Genomic DNA, 19,010 nt, shown 5'->3' with positions numbered 1-19,010 from the left:
ATATGGTCTTGAAGCTTCTATCCTTCATTCATTTTAAAAGTAAAGAACTTAGCCTTTAAATACAATCGACTTGATAGGGTCTTGGTCATGTAAAGGCTTTCTAACTTAAGCCAAATCTCTGCTGCAGTTTTCATCTTTGATACTTCTCGCAACACCTTTTCCCCTAGACTCAATATCAAGGTATTATAGGCTTTCTTAACAATCTCCTTTTTCTGTTCATCCGAGTATGACTTAGGCATTTTTGATTCACCGTCTAAGGCTTCTTCTAATCCTAAGTTCCCTAGTAAAGCTCTCATTTTCATTTTCCAGAGGCCAAAATCATTCTGGCCATCAAACTTTTCAATGTCATATCTAGTGGCTGACATTCTCGACACTATTTCTACGACAAACTTTGAACAATGAAAATCTTGGGCTTTCTTGATCCTAAAGATTGGCTCTGATACCAAGTTGTTAACTTAGGAGCACTTAGAACTAGATTCTTTAGTCGAATTACACTGCCTCACACTTGCACACACTCTCAGATTTGAACGATAACAGAAACAAATAAAATGTAAAGAAAACAGAATGTAAATTGACAGAAAATAAAGGAAACCGCAGAAGAACACAATCCGTTTATCCTGGTTCAGATTGCCCCTTAGGACAACCCTACATCTAGCCTCTAAAGCCTCCCAATAACAGTCTTCTTTAATTCAGAATGATCACAGTACAACCCTCACCCTCACGATTACAAGCTTTTCCAAGATTACAAAGACTATTTCTGGCACACAACCTTTCCTCTTTCTATTTCCTCGTGAGAATGAACAATGTATCGCCTAAGCCTAGACCTTTGTTCTTATTTATAGAAAAATAGGGTTAACCTGTAGGCTTATAATCGGTATATACATTTTCGGTTTTATCCCTCCAACTTAATTCTAATTACAAGCTGAAAAACTGCCTATATATATCCACTAAATTCGATACATTCTAACTGCTAATATACTGGATTTTACTTGAGACAACATTCTAACATTGTTTGAATAATTCCTTCCAAAAGTGACTGGTAAGTACCTTATCTCTATTTGATACAATTGATAGGGGTAACCCATGTATCTTCACGGCTGTATCTAGCAGCAATCTCGTTACTTCAGGGGTTGTAAATGGGTGAGTTGTGCTTAAAAAATGGCTGAATTTCGTCAATTTGTCCACTACCACAAGTATTGTATTCTTACCCTTTGATCTAGGCAATCCTTCCACGAAATTCATGGAAATCTGCTGCCACACCTGCTTTGGAATGTCTAGAGGTTGGAGCAGGCCTAGGTAATGAACCTGCTCGTGTTTATAGCGTTGACAAATGGAACACTCCAGCACAAACTCGGTCACATCCTTCTTTAATCCCAGCCAATGGAAAAGTTGTTTGACCTTGCTGTAAGTGACATTCATACCTGAATGTCCTCCAATGGGGGAGGCATGTAAGAATTGTAAAATCCTCCTTCTGAGTTGAGCATCATCTCCTATAACCAATTTTCCTTTGTATCGCAGCAATCTAGCTTTTAAGCTGTATACCTTATATTGAATTTGGCAGAGCAGCCAATTGGGTCATAAGATCCTTTGCCCAAGGGGTTTGTTCATAGCTGTCTGATACTTCTTTCATCCAATCTGACACCAAGGCTGAAACTACCTGACATTCCCCTGCCTCCTCTCTTCTTGACAGTGCATCAACCACTGTATTCTCTTTTCCTTTTCTGTGTTGTATCATGTAATCCAATCCTAACAGCTTTGTTACTCCTTTTTTTTGTGTGACTAAGTGTGCAAGTTTTGTTGCATTAAGAACTTAAGGCTCTTATGGTCATTTTTATCACGAATGTCATTTTTATCACGAATGTACTCCCTTCTAGGTAATATCTCCACTTCTCTACTGCCATGAGTATTGCGATTAATTCCTTGTCGTAGATGCTTAGCGCCAAGTGTTTTGGGGCCAGGGCTTGCCTGAGAAAGGCTATTGGTTTTCCTTCTTGTACTAGCAGGATGCTCACCCTAACTCACACGCATCTGTCTCCAATGTAAAGGGTTTAGAGAAATCGGGTAGAGCTAGCATTAGAGCCTGTGTCATGGCCTCCTGAAGGGTGCAAAATGTTGTCTTTGCCTTGGAATTCCATTCAAACCCATTCTTCTTCAGCAACTTTGTAAGCGGCTCGTTGATAATTCCATAATTCTTGTTGAATTTAAAGAGTTTAGAGAAGTTGCGCCTGTCTCCAATGTAAAGAGTCGTAAGATTGTACCTTGCTTGAAGGGGTCACTGTAGCATCCAAGCTGAACCAAGAATGATCACAACTGCTGCCTCCCTTTCGGTATTCTCTTGTTCCTCCTCCAACTCGACTGTATACAAAGAGTGTAATTGAGCTATGGTAGCTCCCCCATGCTCAAAACAGTTTTTTTTAAGTTGCTGCCAAAAATCACTTTACACTTTCCCTTCTCTAAACACCCGGTTAATGTTAATCTCTTGCCTTCCCTTTCAAAAGTCACTTCAATGTATTAAAATCAAATATCAATGGGCTCACTGTCTTCGTCCAATCTATGCCTAACACGACATGGCAGCCTCCCAAACATAGAATTCTCAAACCAGTGGTGAACTCACTCCCCTACATCTTCGATGTGAAGTTCCTGCACCTATATTTACTGTTCATTTTGCTATCGTTTGCAATTGTAACAGCTAGGGGAAGGGTGGCCTGCAAGGGGCATCACAACTCTTGTAACGGTAACTACCTTTAACGGTAACTATTGGATTTTTTGTCATTGTAATAACCTGCCTCTATCCTTTATAAATAGATGGCTGGTTTGAGCTATTTCTGTATCTTTAGTAATTGTGTACGAGTGAGAGAAAAGCCTAGAGAGATTAGACTTTGTAATCTTCAAAAGATAGCTCCTTCAAGAGCTGTGAGTGTGTATCGATTGAATTCAAGATAGTGAATCGTGCCCTATGCCCTTTTCAGTCCAGACGTAGGGTCACCAAGAAATTGGTGATTTGAACCAGAATAATTCTCGGTCTCTTGTGTTTTGTTTTCTTTGTTCAAAGTTCCGTGGTGTGTGTTTAAGATTGTGGATCGTGTGGGGAGCTCAAGTGCTCAACAATCTTGATTATTTTCTCCGATGGACAACCTTCTAGGGTGTGTAAGGATATTTGCCCTCCCTCTTTGTCGGCTCCATCTTCCTCATTTTCTTGCTCCCCTGTTTCTTCTACTTGTTCTTCCCTTTCTTCCTCTTGCCCTTCCATTTGCATTAGCTATTTTCTACACTAATGACCGGGTGCATATTTCTCCCCGCATCTAAAGCACAACCCCATTTGGTGCTTCTGCTCCATTGTGAGAGGCTTCAAAGAAGCATGACTGAGGGATGCTCGAGGTGCATAGGTCCCCTTTGTGATTGGTAAGTTGTTGCCCTTGAAATTTCCCCCTGCCCTGCTCTGCCAATTACTTCTTCTTTCGTATCCCTTCGACATTATCTTGTGCTTCTTAACAAATGCTTCCAATGATAGTTCATGCAAATGGGCCTTCTTAGCTTCTTGTCTTATTGAAGTAGGTTGCAGCAGTTTGACCATCGACCTTAGCTCATCACTCAGTCCACTGAGGAAGATAGACACAAAATAATGCTCATCCAACGTTGGGTGAGCTTGTCTTATTATTGACTTAAGCTACTCAAACCTTACTAGATACTCTTCCACTGTTCCTTCCTGCTTCAATTTGTTACATTCTTCCACAATATCAGTTATGTTTCGTTCCCCAAAACAAGCACAAAATTCCTCTACAAACTTAGGCCATCTCCATTCCGCTCTCTGTCCACTCCACCCTTGGAACCATGAATCTGCCACATCATTTAGATGTGCGGCTAAATAGTTAGTGAATTCTTGCAATTAGTTATGTTGTTTGTTGTATTTAGTAAATGATTAGTTAAGTAGCTAAGTCAGTTAGTTAGTTTGTTGTCAAGGATAGCCGGATATAAATAGCAGCTATGCCTTATTTTATTTTGATTAATTCATGGATTGAAGCATTCTTCAGAACCTCTCATTCTCATTTTGCTCCCTGTGTGATTTTCTGTTTCTTCATTTCACATCTAAAACCCTAGTTACATGGTATCAGAGCCTTTGACCTACATCCATGGCATTTGATCAAGATTGTAGTGCCGCCTCGTTACCTCGATCAAACTCTTCTTTATCTTCTGACTCGCAACTTGATTTTCCTTCAGTTGCGAAATCCTTCAATTTTGTCCCAATCAAACTTGATATAGTAATTACCTATTCTGGAATGCACAAATCTTAGCTACTATTAGAGCCTTTGACTTGTTTCAATTTGTTAACAAGTCTCCGCCTTCGCCTAAATATGCTCCAAATACTGAAGCAAAAGGATCTAATTCATTGATTGTAAATCCAACATACACGACCTGGATTCAATTTGATCAACTTCTTCTCGAATGGCTCTTTTCTACGATGGACAAGGAAGTCCTCGCACAAGTGATACATTGCAAATCATCCGAGAAGGTATGGTCTTCTCTTGAGACTCTCTACTCACAACAGACAGTTGCTAAGTCATTTCAATTAAAACATCAACTACAGGTCAGTTAAGAATAGCTCTCTTTCTGTTAATGATTACATTTTGAGAATCAAAACTATTGCACATGCTCTAGCTACTATCGGTGAACCCCTAGGTGACAAGGATTTGTTGTTAGCTATTTTTAACGACCTTGATTATGATTATGAAATTGTGGTGACTGGTGAGCCTTATTACATATCAGATCGATGAGATAAACTTAGAGAAAGTTCAATATCTCTTGTTAATGCATGAAGAAAGATTAGCCACTAAGAATTCATCAACCTTTTCTTCTGTTAATTTTGATTTTGCTATTTCACCATCTATGAATGTGAATGTTGCCTCTTACGGATCTAGATCTGGCAATGGCTATGTTAATAATAGAGGAGGTTTTTTATCCCATGGGGGGCGATTATCTGAATTGAGGAGGCAAGAGTCGAGGTCGATCTAGTGTTAGGAGAGTATATTGCCAGCTATGTTATAAACCTGGCCATTTTGTAGACAAATGTTACCACCGCTTTGATAGAAGTTTTCAAAGAGTTTCTGGTCATAATCAAAATCTTGGAAATTTTGGTAGAGTTGGTGGTTCTTAGTTTCAATAAGTTCCGCATGTTTTTCTAGCCGATCCTAATGAATCTAATGAAGCTTTGATGGCTGACTTAGGGTCTACCTCTTATGGTTATTTGCCTCAGTCCATTGATACTCAATCCCAAGCCTCATCTCATGGGGAATTTCCTTGGTTTGTTAACTCTGGAGCAACTAACCACATTACCACCAGCCTCAACAATCTTTCTCTATCCTCTCTATATCACGGCGTTGATAAAGTTGCTGTTGGCGATGGTAAGACATTACCTATTTCCAATGTTGGTGTCAGTCATTTACATACTCAACCCTAGCTCCGTTATTTCCTTACCTAATGTACTTCATATTCCTCATATGAAGAAGAGTCTCCTTAGTGTATTTCAGCTCACAAAGGATAATAATATTGTTGCTGAGTTTAATTCTACTTCTTGTTTGATTAAGGACAAGGACTTAGGGCTGGTGCTACTTCGAGAAACACTTAAAAGATGGCCTATATCAGTTGGTACTAACATTTGGTTATGTTGTGTCTGAGTCCAAGGCTATTCCTTCTTTCAAGACCTCAAAAGTTGTTGTTACTTTTCCTGTTTCTTCAAATAAATGTACAAGACAATATTTGTTCTCTCCATATCTGTCATTTAGCATAAATGTAGCCCAAACAAGTAATGTCGGGCAGCAATGTCATGCCAGATTAAGGCACCTTGCATCTCATATACTACAACATGTTTTGAATAAACTTCATATTTCTTGTTCCAACTTTGATATTTCCTTTTGTGATTCCTGTAAAATTGGCAAATTACACCAACTTCCATTTGCTCATTGTCCCATAACAGCAAAACAACCTTTAGAATTGGTTTATTTTGATATATGGGGTCCAGCTCCTATTACTTCTATTGAGGGTTATCGTTACTATCTTATCTTTGTTGATGCCTATACTAGATACACATGGCTATTTCCCTTGAAATTGAAGTTTGATGCCTTACCCACTTTTGTGAATTTTCATAAGTTTGCTGAGTTACAATATAACTCAAAACTAAAAGCCTTGCAAACTGATAATGGGGGAGAATTTAAAGCCTTTTTGCCTACCTTCATACCTATGGCATTCAGCCTTGTTTTACATGTCTTTATACACATCGACAAAATGGTGTTGCTGAAAGAAAACATCGACATATAGCTGAGATGGGTCTTACATTGTTAGCCCATACTCATATGCATTTAAAATTTTGGGTAGAAGCATTTCAAACAACTGTCTACACTATAAACCTTTTACCTTATGCTATCTTGAAATTTTGCTCTCCATTTGAGTTACTTTATCATAAACAACCTAACTACATTGACCTTCAACCTTTTGGGTGCTCCTTCTTTTCCTATCTTCAACCATATAACCAACACAAGTTTGATTTTCGTTCTTCCAAGTGTGTGTTTCTTGGTTTTAACTGTGTTTAAGTGGGGTATAAATATTTACATCCTTCCGGTAAAAAATATGTCCCTAGACATGTTAAATTTAATCCAGATGAGTATCCCTATCCTAGCTTGTTCTTACCCTCAGCTTGTTCCTCATCTGCAGTTCAGTCTCATGGTGCTTCAATCTCTATCCTTCATTTCCTTCCTTCTCTTTCTTCTGATGTTCCTCAAGTAGCACAACCTTCAGTTCCTTCCTTATCACCTTTTGATCCTACTGATTCTTTTTCCTCTCCTATTATGTCTTCACTCTTTAGAGCCTTCTTCAAAGTAGCAGTCTTGTCGGCCTATTCAACCCCATATTCCTAAACTTAAACTTGCTCCATCACCACCCTTTATTCATCCTATGATAACTCAATCTAAGTCCAAACAGCCTGTTGCTACCTCTCCCCATGCATTAATGAGTACCCTAGAATCTAATTCAGTCCATGAAGCTCTCTTAGATCCTCATTGTATTACGACTATGAAGGAGGAATTCTTTGCATTACAACACAATCATACATGGGATTTAGTTTCGTTTTCATCTGATAGGAATCTTATTAGTTGCAAATGGGTATTTAGGGTCAAGTATAAATCTGATGGGTCAATTCTCAAGCATAAGGCTCATTTGGTAGGTAAGGGTTTTCTTCAAACCCCTGGAATAGACTATGCGGAGACCTTTAGTCCTGTTGTTAAGACTCCCATCATTAGAGTTTTATTTTTGTTGGCAGTCACCTTTGGTTGGGACATACAATAAATGGATGATAATAATGCATCTCTCAATGGGGACCTAACTGAAGATGAATACATGTTACAGCCTGAGGGCTTTATTGATTCCAGATTTTCCTCCTTTGTTTGTAAGGTTAAAAAGTCACTCTATGGTCTCAAACAAGCACCTAGAGCTTGGTACACCAAATTAAGGACAACTTTGCAAAATTGGGGTTTTATTAGGTCGGTTTCAACTGCTTCTTTGTTTATTAAGAGAACCACTAAAGCTGTATTGTTCATATTGGTGTATGCTGCTGATATTCTTGTCAGGGGGTCTGATCCTATGGCTCTTAAGGCCTATATTCATGATTTGGACACTTATTTTACGCTCAAAACCTTAGGTTCAATCCAATATTTCCTAGGTTTTGAGGCTCATAGAGATGCTAGTGGTATGTATCTTACACAATCCAAATACACATTGGATTTGTTGAAAAAGGCGGGAATGCAAGATTGCAAGCCCTGTGAGACAACAGTGAACTTGGGCATTTCATTGATTGATGAAAGGGATAGTTTTTCTAATCCATCGCTCTATAGAATCATTATTGGTTATCTCCAATGCTTGACTTATACCCGACCGGATAGAGCTTTTGTGGTTAATAAATTGAGCCAGTTCCTATCCTCTCCTAAAGTGCAGTATTGGATGGCTTGTAAACGGTTACTTCGATATCTCAAGGGCACAATAGGTCTGGGGTTGCTGTTTGCACCTACCTCTAGTGAATTGTCCCTAATAGTCTACACTGATGCAGACCATGCTAGTCGTAAAGTAACCAGGAGATCTACCAGTGGTTATGTATATTTTTTGGCCAAAATTTGTTGGTTTGGAGCTCTAGGAAACAGTTTGTGGTGGCTTGTTCTGTGGGAGAAGCAGAATATCATGTAGTAGCACAAGGAGTGACCGAAATCATGTGGTTAAAATCTTTGTTTTCTGAATTGGGCTATCTATTAGCCCATGTTCCAACCTTATGGTGTGATAACCTAGCAGCAAAGAGCATAGTAGAAAATCTAGTGTTTCACTCATGTATCAAGCATATTGAAATATGTTAGGATTTGTAGTTAAGTTGTTAAGTCTCGGTAGAGGGCTTTGTATATAGCTGGGAAATAGTTTTGTATGTTAATATTTTGTGTGTTTAGAATATAATAGAAATAACTTGCTGTAAGTTATTTCCGATAGTCCTTTTATTTCCTTCTATTTACTTCTAAGTCCTTGGTTTGTAACCGCCTCTATCTCTTATAAATAGAGGCGGATAGGTTCTCTGGAGGGTGTGATTCAACATTCATTCTTCTATTTTTATCTTGCACAGGTTCTAGAGAATTGAGAGAGAGAGCAAAGGTTCGGTCCTTGTATTCTCGAGAGGTAAGGCTATTGTTCATAGCTAGAAGTGTGTGAGAGGGAGTGCTGTAATCTTGATCACTTTCTAGTGGATTCTGTCAGAGGCTTCGACAGTTTGATGTAGGGCATTTTCATGCCTGAACCAGGATAAGATTCTTGTCTCTTTACTTTTCAATTATTGCTTTGGTTTTCTCTAACTTGTGTTATCCTATTTCTGTTCCTATCGGGTGAGAGTTGGTTGTGAGAGATTGGGGTTTCTTGTGTGGTAATCGGCCCAAGATTCAACAAAATAGATGTGCACTTTGTTTGGGAAAAGGTGGAAAATGGAGAGATTGAAATTCGGTATGTTCCTACTCTACATCAAGTGGCAGACATCCTTACCAAAGGACTATCAAGGGACGGGTTGTCATTTTTGTGTAACAAAGTTGGGCTCAGATTATTTCCTATATATTCTCATGTGCTAGCAGTTTCAGGCAAGACAAAGCTTACTTGTTCTAACTTTGCCAGGAGGTCTAATCTGAGGGGGAATGTTGAAGAAATTGATGTTGAATAGTATAGTGAATTGCTGTAATTAGTTATGTTGTTTGTTGTATTTAGTAAATGATTAGTTAAGTATCTAAGTCGGTTAGTTAGTTTGTTGTCAAGGATAGCTAGATATAAATAGTTCAGCTATGCCTTATTTCATTTTGATTAATTCATTGATCGAGGCATTCTTTAGAACCTCTCTTTCTCATTTTTCTCCTCGTGTGATTTTCTATTTCTTCATTTCACATCTGAAACACTAGTTACAAAAGAAACGTTCACATCATCTAATCCACCATTGGGGTTTATCCCTTTCAAACATTGGGATTTTGAGTCTCGGTGTAGGAGGATTATTCTGGTTCGCTAGGGGTGCTCGAAGAGACCCTTCAGCAACATACTCAGTTCGTTCATCCACTTTTGACCGACCCCTTGGTCCGGGAAAGATGGGTGCTGCCGTGGCTCGGGGAGGGAAGCTTGCGTTGGGCTGTTGGGAAAACATGGCGAGGGAAACACTCAACTGCTGGCTCAACCCCCAAAACTCTTCTTGAATGTTCCTCTCCATTATCAACACATCTGCTCGGATGTGGCTAACATCCTCTTGGGTGTGTCAGATTCCTGCTTCAACTGTCTCTTGCCTCTTGTCTACTTGCTCATGGTTCTGTCGGAGGCCCAATTCTGAGGCATCCAACCTCGACTCTAGCTGTTTCATACGTGTGCTTTCCACCATACCTCAACTCCAATCCTTCCTCTAGTTCTCCAACTAATCACTGGTTGTAGTTGACAACGGCCACGACACCCAATTTTTCGTCCGACCCAAGTCGTGAACCCCGTGTTCTTTCGCGTTGCCAACTTCGACGGAACTCCCACACTAGTCGTCTGCTCCTGTTGCGAACCTCCTGGCTGTTTGCGTCACCACCTTCGATGGACTCCCGCACCAATCGCGAATGCTTGTATATTCGCGTCGCCCCTGGTGTGCTCGCCTATCGACCTGCGTCCATCTGTCTGCCAAGACTGTCGACTCTTGCCAATTGTTAGCTTCTAAGAGCTGGCAAGGGTATTATAGGATTCTGGTTAGAGAATCCTGAAGGAATTCGGAGAGAGAGAGAGAGATTAGATTCTTTCCATTTCATGCCTTTTTGGCTGAGCCCAGTACAGATACTTATAATCCGTTAGCTGCTGTATCTTCTGGAATGTACACCAGGAGAAGCTAGCTATTAACTACCTAGGTACAACACTAACAGCTCACCAAAAATTTTGGACTATCCTATGCTTATGCTATGACAACTAGAAGGTTTTTCTGTGAAGTGCCTCTATTCAGTTCTAAACATTGATTTCCAAATATCTTTTTACATGGTATTTGGGTGGTCTTGATCCTTCCCTAAATAAAGTTTGGGGCTTTGAATGACTTGGGATTTGATGCTTATGTATTGAGGTATTCGTTTTAGTACTCTTCTTTTGTACATAGGTGATACCCTATGGTTATCTTGTTAATGTTTTTTGTTTTCCTAACAAAAACATATCCCCTGTGGGGTTGGCTACACAAATTCTTAATAAATAAAATTAATACACTCAAATAAGATGGAACTGGTTTTGGTGTATGGAAAATTCCTAAAACAGCTTTTTTGTATGATATCTCAAGATGGTTATATAAGTTGTATAAATTGGCTTGCTAACAGTGCAATTGGTCTTCTAAGAAGCATAAACACTCTATAGGGTGCCATATTGTGTTGAACACCTATGTCTCACACGGCACTTGTCAGCCACGTCTAAATGCATGAAGTTCTCTATCAAATCTGTCATATTGTTTTTAAATTTTTTCACCATCAGAACTTTATGGACGCCAAGGGGGAACCTGCGTCCAGCATAAGTCCTCTTGGCCACTTAAAACAAATTAGAATTACATTTTTTTTATCTTAAGAAATGACTTGAAAATCAATCATGAGATAAACATAGTGTGGATTTATATTTATTTGTCTTCATACTTTTAAACTTTTTAATTTAAAAAAAAAATTCAGAACTTTGTATTAATGGTGCATTTAAACTATGTCAAGACTTTTTAATCTGTAGCGTGTGTTGTCAGCTCCTGAAGGATCTGACTGATAGTCCTCGATCAATAGGGGGATCAAGAGAGAAATAGGGAGGAATGAGAGATAACTTAGGGAGAGAAGAAGATAGAGACGAGGGAGGAAGAGAGAAAAAGAGAGATAGAAATCAGAATTTCCAGAGTATATTCATTTGTTTCATGAGAAGGGATCAGCTGTATTTATAGCTGATCCTAAACCTCCCTCATGTGCGGGTAACTGCTTACATGTGCTGGGAATGCACAAGCTGCCAATGCAGCAACAAACTTAGTACAATCCCTATTGGATACTTGCTGTTATACTACTTCCGCCCTCTATTATATTCTAATTACAGTATCTTTCCCCCTACCTCGCTCGTACATGACAGTGTTTTATTTTGTATGTGTCTTGTGTCCATATCCATGCTTTTTAATTGGTTCTTATTCTACTTTGGTTCTTGGATCAAATTTTTTTAGTAAATTGCGTCAGCAAATTTTGATTGCTTTGTATGTGGGAATTCAAGGAGAGCCATACACAAGTATATGGTCTCAGTGAGATGAGGCTGTTTCTGGATTCAAAAGAATATATTAAATTCCTTGTAGATGACTAATTATTGTTATGTGACCGTTATTGAGTGGTTTCATTACCGAAGTAATTGGTGCCTATGGTATTACTGCTTTGTAACCTTTGATACTATTCTTTTTGTTTCTTTCTTTATTTGCTGTTGAAAGTTGAATCTCTAATTGTTTTGTCACTGTTGCAGGGATTTTGGATGTGAGAATTTCTTGAATAGCAATATGAGTGACGACATTTTTGATGGGCAGATATTAGCTGAGAAGTTGTCTAAACTCAATAGTTCACAGCAAAGTATAGAATGTATCCTTCTTTGCGAGAAAAAAAAAATCCTTCATACTGATATACGGTGTTTAAGGTTGTAATATTTCGATTTTATCCTTGTATGATTATGATTATTTTTGTATGGTCTGGTACAGTAGAACATAAATACAATATAATTATGTTTTCCTTTTCTAAATGTGCAAAATAATATTTTTTTTACCAATTCTACATTATTGTAACTCGATGATGTGATGTTTTCCTATATTTTAAGTGGCATGTTTGAAATGTAAATGTAATTTCATTTTCTATATAAATGTGAGAAGCAAGAATTGTGTCCCAGGTTTACATTCTTGACATTAGTTTGTTTGACATTTACCTATATTACATGGAATGTTTGAAAATGTTATTGGTATGCACTTTAAGATTTCAATCAATTTACGTATTTAGTGACTCAATACACAATTTATACATTTTAATTCATATCAATATATTCCCTGTATTCATATATACATTTTATACTTGCGTTTTGCTTTCTTGACATGGTAGGAAAATATTGTATTGGGGCTTCCATATTTGCAGGGGTTACCATACCAAATGGGTAAGGATTCTAGAAATTGAGGCAATGGTTTTTGAAGGGTGGACATTGATGGTGGCATTCCATATTGCTTTCATGACTTCTAGGGATAGGGATGCAACTGCCATAGACCTGTTTTTTTGCAGGGATTCAGTTGTTTTTTTTTATTTTTTTGGTGTCATTTCTGTATGCTTTTGTGGGAACTAGAGGAGGGAGGCTCTTCTCATATTATTAAGTAGTTTGACTGGAAAGCATCAAAGACAGGACTCTGAGATGGAACATGTCTAGATCAGGGTATCTAATTTGAAGTTTCATTATCATGTGTTAATGGTGGTTTCGATGTCTATTTCACCTCAACATACATGTATGGTCTCTAGCCGTTTGATCATTGTTTGTATCCATTCAATAGGAAGGTTATGGATCTCATATGTTGCCAGAATGGTACTAGTGTGTGAAACAATAGAAGAAGTGCTTGGACATCCTTATGCTTGACATGAATTTTTTTGCGGTAAAAGAACTGCTTGATTTTTGGATGTGCGTGAAGAAACCACTTTTAAGCTGATATCTTACTTGCTAACTCTATCATATCGATGGGTATCTGAGATTGAGATATTGTATGGCTTTTGTGAGATATTGTATTAGTTCATAGAATGTCTCTGCAATTATATTATGAGAAGAGCTTGATTAAGCTAACATGAATATCATCCCTGCTTTCGTTATCCTTAGGCTTGAAAATTTATGAATACCAGTTAATATGTACATGCTTAGATATGATTTTAGAGCTATAAGTGAAGGGTATTGGTTGTTTAAGAATTCTTTTTCTTAACATTTTTCTTTTTGGTTAGATATACAGCCACGCATGTCACATGTAAAAATTGTCACAATTGATCTTTGCTTTTCAAGAGAGCGTAATTTGTGGTAGCAGTTTTACAGTGTGCATATGTACTGACATCCTGTCAACAAATTATTTGGAAATTTTATGTTTACCCAGGTGAACCTCACCTAGTGGGATTAAGGCTTGGGAGTGTTGTTGTGTTTGTTTTTGTTTTGCTTATGTTTTATCCCCAAATTAGATTATAACCAATGTTTAATTCAGTATAAAGTTATTTTCCACAAAAGTGATTGCTTTAGAACATAAATAACCCAACTGTAGTTTAAGGTTCATATGCAATCAGCTGATTACCGTATTTTTTTTTACATCCAGAATGGCATACTCACATTCAACAATCAGCCATTTGTTAGGAAGCTTTTATTAAACTTCTGTTCTTTCTACTACTTTGCAACCTTATTCTTGACTAGTATTTTCCAGATAAATACATCAAAATGTCATCACTTTTACATTTTGTATATGCATTTTGGGTTGTGTTCTTCAATTCTGCATTGAGCATGGCATCCACTTTTCCTTAACATCTGTTAGCATTATCTCGTTGGTGCATTTCTCATAGAAAGAAAGCCAAACAGATTGTTGAAACGTGGGAGAAAACTTTCAATACTGCTCAGAGAGAACAGCGCGTTTCTTTCCTTTATTTGGCCAATGATATTCTGCAAAATAGCAGGCGAAAGGGTAGTGAGTTTGTGAATGAATTTTGGAAAGTTCTTCCTGCAGCTCTGAAGCATGTCTATGAAAATGGCAACGAATATGGAAAGAAAGCAGCATGCAGACTGGTAACTCCTGTTCTTTTAAGAAGAAAACTATTTCTTTTCTTATTTTTTATGGGTTGGAGAATATTAAATTTAGCATTGGCTGAGTTGTAATTCCTATACATTCAGATCTTTGAGTTTAAATGGTCATGGTCATATATTTAAACTAAGTATGTCCCTGAATACCTATACGATCAACTATAAATTAAAAACTTAAAGCATTTGATGTCTTGTTTTCTTCCTTTATTCATTTTCAAACAAAGTTGGTTAAGTAAGATAAATATGTACTGCTTTTCTGCTGACTTGGCAGCGAATTTCCATTGAGCTCTTGATTCTAGCTTTTATATTGGTGCTGAAAGCGTGGATCATTTCTGAGAGCTTGTGAAGCTCATACTGTGGGCTTGCAGTATCTGTCAATGATATAGTGATCTTTCACTTTCTCTAGCTTAATAAAGAACTAATGTTATCCTTGGCTTATTTGATCCTGCAAATATTTGTTCAACATTTTTTTAATTTTTGAAATGAGAAATACCATTTATCTCCAACATGGTCTTGGCCTCTTTGTCTTTTGAACTCTCTAGCTGTACCGAGATCTAAAACCCAGGCAAATTAAGGAATAGCTGCCTTCTCCTATTCTGCTTCTTTATAAGCTTTTTCGGCTTTGGCTACCCAATGTAATTGGAGTGGGATTTTAAATGACATGCTTCATCTTGGGTCATGGGTTCTTAATGCCTCACATACTTTATTCTCTTCCTGTCAAATGCACAAAATGATGTATAACATGGACCTCTTTTCATTGATTGTCAATCTTAATTCTTTTTCTGAGCAGCGCTTGCCATGCAGTCATATGCCCTACTTATATTCCTGGCGTAGTATGGTGAAACATTGATGGGGAACAGCCTGACAACTTCGGTTGTTCACCAACCATGATTACCAGTCGTCTTGCTGCTTTTGCTTAGAAGCAAGCTCCACAAGCCCCTTGTCTACTGTAAAGACACAACACTTCTACTAGTATCTTGGTTAAAAAGGAAATGTAAAGGTTTCAACTATTTTTGTTGCCAAAGAAACATAAATTGGTTTTTTGAGCACTTTGTGATATTATTCCTTGTATTTCTAAAGCTGTTCTTTGCAACCAGGGGTTCTGGTGGCAGGAGCTCTTTGCACATATTATTATCCATAAAAGAAAAAAAAATTGATGGCAAAAGAACTAGTGAACATGGTGATTACAGTAAGAAATTTGAGGAAGCAAAATGAAGGTTGACAACATGATTTATGTCTTCTTTCCCAGTCAATCAAATTTATTTGCAAACAACATATCAAGTCTTAATTCCACCATGTGGGGTCACGATCAAAGTTGTTTAGAGTTCAGAATTTGTCTGGACCTATGTATCTTCTTCACTAGTTCAATATTTGGGTTCTTCATTACATTTGTGACCATAATGCTTTAGATTCTAGGAGATTCGTTCACGAACCAAGCATACATGCTTACAGAGGATGTATGCTTTTCGGTTGATGTACAATGTGCTATAGTGTTTAGTTTAATCTACCTTTCCTCTTTTCCTTGACAATCTCATTCCACAATCCATCTCTTATGACTTCACTCTTTGCCTTGTAGATGTTACTGAGGAAATTCAAAGAAGTTTAGATCCATGCCTATTATTATTTGAGCATGCTTTGATACAATTTCTTTCATAATGCATCATTTATGCTTGCACAGTAATAGCATAAGTTAATGACATATTTGGTCATACACTTGCAAGTTCTATTGTTGATGACGCCATTCTTCCATTTTATTTTCATTGTTTTGGGGATTGGGACAATATAATTTAACAGGTGGATATATGGGAAGAGAGGAAAGTATTTGGATCTCGGGGTCACAATCTTAAGGATGAAATGCTGGGTAAGAATCCGCCTCCATCAACAACCAATGGAAAGAGTTCAAATCCTATTAAGATAGTGAAGAGGGATGCTCACTCATTAAGGATTGTAAGTATTTACTAAATTTTGTATTAGTTACTTATTCTGGTTTACTTGTTCTTCTCTCTGTAAAACTCAGACCATTTCCATCTTTGTTTATTAATATACAGAAATTGGCTGTTGGAGGTATGCCAGAAAAAATAGTGACTGCATTTCAGTTGTTACATGATGAAAATACCACTGAGGAAGCTGCATTAAACAAGTGTAAGGTAGCCATGAGTCTTTTAGGTCAGCTGGAAAAGGATGTGGAAAAGACATATACCCAAGGTGAGAATTATCTTGTCATCATCCAGATAGAAGCTTGTGGTGATACGGATTAGTTATTTCGATGAAAAGGCTCACCCATATCACAATTTTTTACTCAAATGAGACGTTTCAGATGTTCAACAATGATTTTTGTAATGCCCTTTTCATGCATATCTCCAATCTCAAGAAGAATCTTCCTAATTGCTAACGTCTATACAAAAAGGGGAATCCTCTTTTAGGGACAAGAAAGGGAAACAAAGAGTGTTCCCTTCTAAATAAAAACAAGACAACAAAACAAAAGGATTTTGAACACTTTTAAAAGTTATTTAGTTTCTTTCACACCATATCACAGAAAAGGAGAGATGTTCCACACAAATCTTGGTTCCTCCTTGGGCAACTCCTAGTCCATCAAAATGGAAGTTGGAATTCTGCTTACCACTGCTGACTTTCGAGCACTTTGTGATGGGTCTAGTGTCCCCTCCCTATTCCTTGATACATGGAAATGATGATGATGGCTTTCCATGAAGGCTGCTTGGAAATTGTGACTGTCTTCTTGGGAAAATGTCAGCAGAAGCATAAGTTGTAGGTACTCAATCGTCTAGACATGTGCTAACCATGTAGCAAGCTTGTGAGACCAAATGTGTCAGCCTTTGGTTGAACATTTAATATAGGTTCAGGTTGGCTGAACCAAAATGAGTGCACATGTTTGGGGCTGGCTGACTGGAATGTGTTCATGGGTTCTGGATTATTTGAATCAGGGAATGATTACACGCCCACATGGCTAGTGTCCTATGTTAGATTTGGTAGTTGTGCAATTTGGTTAAGTCATTAAGATCAGTGCTTGAGGACATGGGTCCTTGGAGGCAAGGAGCACAGGTGTCGAAATACCTACGTCATATTATATCGGTAATAGAAGGGTTATGTAACTAGGAGATTTGATGTAAAGATTCACAATAGCTAGTCACCAAATGATTTGACTAGCGTTTGGGTTAACTTGGCTTTGGGAGGGGCTCATGTCTCATGTTACATTAATAATGTATTTTAAGGGATAAGACATAGCCACAGGTAGTCCAAATTGCGTCAGGTATGGATAATCCTTAACTGGAATGAGTTCTTGTAGCTCTTCCTCTGAATACACATGCAGATCTCTTTACTTGCTGGGTTACCAACAAAGGAGGAAATTGTTTTCCTTTTTATAAATGAAAAATTGCACTTATTCTGGAAGAGTCTGTCTTCTTGTGGGCAATATAGTTACAAAGGCCTATCGGTATGATTGAATTATCAGCAGGTAAATGCTACCGCTTTTCCTATAGTTTTCATCCAAAGATGCTTGGTGGAGCCAATGTCATACAATCATGTGTCAATCTATGCAATTCTGTTGACGTGAGAAGATCAAGGAGAAAAGGAAAGCAGCCTTATATGCTTCTGCATGCTATGCCTTTTAGGAAGTTTCTAAATTTTCTAAATCTTTTTCTTTTGGACAGTTTCCTAATCTCAAATTAGGATACTTTCCTAATGTGTTTTATTGTAATCTTCTTTGTTGTAATCTTTCTTAAGCTGTAAATATTCAATTCTATAACTGGGGCTGTTTGTGAATAAGATTTTTAAGTTTTTCTGTCCAATTTCACATGGTATCAGAGCTAAGGTTCTGAGAGAATTCTGGCCTTCATTTCCCTCCAGCACTGTGTGCCTTTTTTTTGGCCTTCATTGCCATTCCCCTCAACTAATACCCACCGTTCTGCCTTCATTGCACTATTCTACTCCATCTATTTCTTCAAACATGTCTCAAATTTCTGAGATTGCTCCATTAGCGACCTTGGGAGAGACTATCACCTTTGATATTCCTATGGGAGGTCTACCTATTGGCGATCTACCCGGAATGCACCAATCTTATCGGTTGGATTGACGAAACTACCTACAGTGGACTCAGTTGGTAAAAACCTTTATAAAGGAAAGAGGAAAGATAGATCACCTAATTGCTCTAGGCCCCAGTGCATCAGATCCTGGATTTTCAGCTTGGGATATAGAAGACTACATGATCATGTCATGGTTATGGAATGCTATGTAGCCAAAGGTTAGTAAAAATTATATCTTTTTATCCACTACTAAAGATATGTGGGAGTCAATTAAGCGTGATATATGGGAGTCAATTAAGCATACTTACTCTAAAGTCCATGATGTTTTGGTTATTTTTGAGATCAAGATGAAATTGAGTAGTACTAAGCAAATGGGCTCTAACTGTCGTTGAGTATTACAACAAGATGAATGAGTATTGGCTGGAACTTGACCACTACCAAAACATTAAAACGGTATGTGGTAAAGATGCAACCACTCTCAATTCTATACTTGAAAGAGATAGGATTGTAGAGTTCTTGGCTGGACTCAACACTGAATATGACCAAGTGAGGGTTTGAGTTCTTAGAAGAGAAAAGCTTCCATCACTCAATGAAGTATTTTCCGTTGTCTTGAGTGAGGAG

General features: G+C 37.9%; 1 protein-coding gene across 2 annotated transcripts in view; it reads left to right on the top strand.

Annotated features, from left to right (window-relative positions):
• LOC127789664 (UPF0400 protein C337.03-like) overlaps positions 1-19,010 on the top strand; it is a 63,924-nt gene that overhangs the window by 14,628 nt on the left and 30,286 nt on the right. For both annotated transcript variants that reach the window (XM_052318607.1, XM_052318606.1), the window contains exons 2-5: positions 12,022-12,134; positions 14,087-14,334; positions 16,144-16,296; positions 16,398-16,554. In XM_052318607.1, coding sequence (XP_052174567.1) covers positions 12,056-12,134; positions 14,087-14,334; positions 16,144-16,296; positions 16,398-16,554 — 637 coding nt within the window. In that variant the 5' untranslated portion in view covers positions 12,022-12,055. The remainder of the gene's footprint in view (positions 1-12,021; positions 12,135-14,086; positions 14,335-16,143; positions 16,297-16,397; positions 16,555-19,010) is intronic.

Source organism: Diospyros lotus, chromosome 14 (genome assembly GCF_014633365.1).
Source record: "Diospyros lotus cultivar Yz01 chromosome 14, ASM1463336v1, whole genome shotgun sequence".
NCBI classification, from domain to species: Eukaryota; Viridiplantae; Streptophyta; class Magnoliopsida; order Ericales; family Ebenaceae; genus Diospyros; species Diospyros lotus.
The sequence above is the reverse complement of the archived record's forward strand: the minus strand, read 5'-3'. Positions and strand labels throughout refer to the sequence as shown.